General features: G+C 42.3%; 1 protein-coding gene across 1 annotated transcript; it reads left to right on the top strand.

The window, feature by feature from the left end:
* Positions 1 to 430: 430 nt before the first annotated feature.
* Positions 431 to 3,738, top strand: LOC112456280 (the record flags this gene model as incomplete). Its single annotated transcript, XM_025018709.1, has 4 exons — positions 431 to 1,107; positions 3,012 to 3,235; positions 3,344 to 3,498; positions 3,577 to 3,738. Coding segments are annotated over exons 1-4 (1,218 nt in total), but the record flags the coding sequence as incomplete, so codon positions are not given.
* Between the last annotated feature and the right edge of the window lie 1,454 nt (positions 3,739 to 5,192).

Below are 5,192 nucleotides of genomic sequence, written 5' to 3'. Positions count from 1 at the left end.
TGATTGGCGGACCTGTGCGCGATCGATCTTGTGTATCGACATTGACAGTCGACAATCGGTGAACAAAACTATTGCCGGCTTGGCGAAATTGTTACGCGGAGTGTCAGCGTGTGCCTCATTCGGTTGCTTGGATTGGCTTTGCAAATATCTGTATGAACCTTATGCATGTTAAATTGTATGTGTTTCTTGTGTCGGGGCTAGTTTAAGCTGAATTCACATGCAGCCTACGTGCTTCAAGTGTAGAAAGTCGATCGCTCATAGGTCGATTGAGTGCAGCGGGTGTAGCAGGGCGTTTCATCCTGGTTGCATTAGGTCTTACTCAGTGTCAAGATACGCTGACTCGTGCTGTATATCTCTATTATTATCACTGGATATACCCCCTCTTACACCTACAACTGATAACACTGCGCGTGTATTTGAGTTTGATAATATGGCCTCTTCTGCTGACTCGCGTACTCAGTCGACCCCACCGCCTGCGACGAATGAGCTTTTGTTAAGTCTGATCGAGCAGATGAAGCTGTCTGACTCAAAGATCTCTGCGTTCATTGAGAGTCAGCAGCGAACTAATGAGGTAATTAACAGTAAGCTCGATCTGATTAATAGCTTATCCGAGACCGTAGCTAATAACACTCAGCGAATTTCCTCCTTGGAACTCGAGAACGCGGCCCTTAAGAGGGAACTGCATGAGCTAAAAACGACTCGCTTGGATCGGCAGGATGACAATGCCAGTGAGATTATTGTGTCTGGGTTGCCGGAACCGCTTTCTGTTGCTCCTTCTGCAGTTGCTCGTAACGTGCTGGTAGCGCTCGGTGCTCCAGATATTTCGCCTCATATCCTGAACGTAAGAGCTGTCCGTAGATCTCTCCCTGACTCTGCTTCTACTCCTTCTAGTGCTTCTGTAGTTAAGAACTCGCTCATTATCACTGTGACCTCCAACTCTGTCCGTGATTTAATAATATCGAAAAAACGAGCTAAGGGTGTCCTTAGGCAGGGAGAGGTCTGCGGAAATGACTCCAAAACCGTCGTTCACATTAACGAACTACTCTCTAAGGATTGCTATGAGTTGCTGCAACAGACAAAGCGTTTAGCTAGGGAGCGGGCATTTAGGTATGTTTGGGTGAGGCATGGACGGATCTGCGTGAGACAGTCTGACGGTTCGCCTATTATATACATTGATTCTAGTGCAGATCTGACTCGCCTTGATTGACCGTGCCGGACACATTCGCAGAAGCGATCAAGTCGTAACGAATCTGAATTTCGAGTTGCGCAGTTCAATGCTAACTCCCTTTGTGGTCACATTGAGCTTGTCAGGCTTCACTTCGAGTCTAACCCGTATCACATTGTCTCAATTTCCGAAACTTGGCTTCATGGGGGTATTTCAGATGAGCTTGTGGCCTTAGATGGCTATTTTTTGATTCGCCACGATCGGGTTGGACGTATGGGTGGGGGCGTAGCCTGCTACATCCATCACTCACTCAAGGCTAGGCTGATTGCGACCTCTGCAGCAACTCATATTAATGCCCCTGAATTTCTTATGATCGAGATTCGACTGCCATGTAATGAAACTGTCTTATTTGCGTCAGTATACAGAAGACCGAAGGGATTTCTCCTTCATGATTTTGCTCAAGCACTTACTAATGTCTCACATCTCTACAAGAACATCATCATAGGTGGCGATTTAAATTGTAACCTACTGACAAATAGTTTTGAGGCTAACTTCCTGCGTGATCTCATGTCTGGTCTATCCATGAGTATTATTCAATCCGACGCCACTTATCATACGGCTACCTCTGACTCATGGCTAGATGTCCTAGCGGTGGATGATTGTGAGAAAGTCCTTAGATTTTACAAATCCGAATGCCCGTTCATTGCGGGACATGATCTAATTGAACTGTCGCTTTCACTGGGCACGAAGTTAGTCGCAGAACGTACCATGTTAAGGCGCTGTTATCGAGCTATCGATGCTGATGAATTCCTTGACCATCTTCAGTCCTTAATTGAGAGTCCTGAGGTTTTGGCTTGTGTTAGTGCTGCCTCTGATTGCGGTAATGTTCGTTGCGACCAATCGTCTGCGTCTCTAGTTGATAGATTCTGCTCTGTACTGTCTGAGACTGTTCTCAATACTCTTGATGTGGTTGCACCAGAGCGTGTTTTTATCATTAATAAGCCCCCTGTGCGGTGGCTTACAAGCGATCTTAAGTCCAGAATTCGCATTCGCAACCAGGTTTACAAGCGTGCTAAACGTTCAAACAGCATACTTGGTTATTTCTTATACAGACAATTTCGTAACCAGCTCAATTTGGATATTAAACGTGCCAAAAGTGAGTTTCAATTTAACTCTCTTAAAACCATCACCGACCCTGCAAAATTGTGGAGAGAGTTGGCACGTCTGGGTCTTGTGAAGTCTTCTTCAGTATCTCCTCTACATTATTTCACACCTAGTCAATTGAATGCACACTACGTTTCTGTTTCTGATGCTCATTCGCCTTGCTTATATGAGGACTTTATTTCTGCTATTGCTCGTGTCACTTGTCCATCCGAACGTCCTGAGTTTGCTTTTTCTGCGATTACGCCTCTCACGATCTTTCAACTTATTTCTGCGAGACCACTTCATTCCTATGCAGCAGGTGTGGATGGTATTCCTCTCTACATATTGCGTGGCCTGTAATTTCGTCTTGTTTAACTGCTCTTTTTAATTACTCCTTAGAACAGTCATCTTTTCCGTCTCAGTGGAAGAGGGCGCTCATTCGCCCTTTCTCGAAGACTCGCATTCCCTCATCCCCATCTGACACGAGACCGATTGCAAACTTGCCTGAGTTGTCTAAAATACTTGAACGTATTGTTGCCTCACAGATTGCTGACTATTTAACTAAGCATAATCTTATCAATACGAGACAGTCAGCTTTTCGTCCGTATCATAACACTCAGTCTGCGCTTTTGCGTGTGTGTGACGATATAAAGAAAGCGATTGACTCTGGACTTGTTACAATCATGATCCTTTTCGATTTTAGCAAGGCGTTTGACACAGTACCACATCTCAGACTTCTGATTAAACTCAAAGAATTGGGTTTTTCTGACCCCACTCTTATCTGGCTTTTCTCATACCTTACCGGTCGCTCTCAGGCTGTCGCTGATGATGAGGGTAACCTTTCCTCTTGGCTTATTACTCTGTGTGGTGTTCCGCAGGGCTCTGTCTTCGGTCCACCTTTGTTCACTCTTTACATTAATGACATTGGTACAGTCTTGATATATTCCGATTACATGATATTTGCTGACGATGTTCAAATTTATCGTTCATGTGCTCTTTCTAATCTCCTCCACAACCTTAACTTAATCTCCAAAGATGCAAACGCTATCTTCGACTATGCAAATGTCAATGGTTTGAAACTGAACCCTGCAAAATCCAAAGTCATTATTTTTGGCAGTGGAATAAATATCAACAATATTGATTTGAATGCATTACCACCTATTATTGTTAACCACACGCCTTTGCCATATGTAAGTGAGGTGAGAAACCTTGGAGTTTGTTTCGAATCGAATCTCTCTTGGAATAAGCATGTCTCGCATGTCTCGCAGAGAGTTCATCATGCGTTGTATAAACTGAAATTCAGTAAGAATTCTCTTTCCACCGAACTTAGAATCAAGCTGGTAACATCTCTGGTACTACCCCACTTGGACTACTGCTGCCTTGTCTATCATGGCTTGAGCAAGGAACTTAATCTGAAGTTACAGAGACTTGTAAACTGCTGTATCAGATTTATCTTTAATTTGCGAAAAGACGAGCATATAACGCAATATCGACGACGCCTAGGGTGGTTGTCCGTAAAAAATAGAAGATTGTATTTTCTTGGCTGCCAAATGTATCGTATCATCTACATGGGCTCGCCAGCATATCTGAGTGAACTTTTTACCCCACTTAGCCCATCGCTCAGAAGATCCACTCGAATTGCAAATTGTTTTTCGCAAACCTTCCATATCCCAGCTTTCCGAAGGGAAATATATAGAAATTCCTTTCTGATATCGGCCATCTATTTTTGGCACTCTTTCCCGGACAATATTACATCAGCAACTACTATTGCAGCTTTTAAGAATCTCCTCCGATTCTACCTGCTGTCATCCGAATTCTCAGACTAAGTTCCTTGATATTTTAGCGTGTAGTTGTGTATAGAGTACTCGTAGTATTCTCTTCTCCTAGTATTACCTGCGTTCGATTTAGTTGCATTGTGTTTCTTTATTTTGTTTGCTTGTAGATTATGTGCTTTTCTAGTATTAAGTTGCGTTTAAATTTAAGTTGCGCGTGTCACTGTATTTTTATTTTTATTTTTTATATTTTGTATATTACTATATTTTGCTATCTTTGCCCTTTAGCTATGCTTGGGCATAAATATACTTATCAATCAATCAATCTCTCTCTCTCTCTCTCTCTCTCTCTCTCTCTCTCTCTCTCTCTCTCTCTCTCTCTCTCTCTCTCTCTCTCCCTTCTCTCTCTCTCTCTCTCTCTCTCTCTCTCTCTTTCTTTCTTTCTTTCTCCTTTTCTGTCTCCTGCTTTACCTCTTGTCCGTCATCTTTAACTTTATCATCACATCTAATCGCGGAGAAAAATCATTACGAAGAAACATGTTATCACCAACTTAGGGGGACGTTAGAAAGAAACAAAGGATAAGTTAACCTGAGGTTAAAAGTTAACCGACGTTTGTGGAACTGGCTCTTAATCGTCGACGAGATACATGCAATATAAGTTTAATTATTATTTTAAGGCTCACCTGCCTCTCTTTCTATTTTTCTCTCTTTTTCTCTTTCTTTCACTGTCTCTTTCTTTTCCTCTTGTTCATTATCTTTAATTATATATGCAATATCTAATCGCAAAGAATAACAAAATCACGAACAAACACGCGATCATCATCTTCATCGTAGACAAGTTGCACACAATATAAGTTTAATTATTATTTTAAGGCTTACCTCCCTCTTATTTTCTCTCCCTCACCCCCTCTCTCTTTGCCTCTCTTCCCCTCTCTCTCCCCCTCTCTTTCTCTCTTTCTCTGTTTCCTTTTTTTTTTCTTTGTCTCTCTCTACTCTTCTTTTGTTCCTTTCGTTTGTATCTTTATCTTTGTCATATCTAATCACGGAGAACAAAAAAAAATTACAAACCCACACGCTATCACCTGTGTCATCGTCGACGAGTTACGCACAAT

Source organism: Temnothorax curvispinosus, unplaced genomic scaffold (genome assembly GCF_003070985.1).
Source record: "Temnothorax curvispinosus isolate PA1 unplaced genomic scaffold, ASM307098v1 QBEX01006728.1, whole genome shotgun sequence".
Taxonomy (NCBI): domain Eukaryota; kingdom Metazoa; phylum Arthropoda; class Insecta; order Hymenoptera; family Formicidae; genus Temnothorax; species Temnothorax curvispinosus.
The sequence above is the reverse complement of the archived record's forward strand: the minus strand, read 5'-3'. Positions and strand labels throughout refer to the sequence as shown.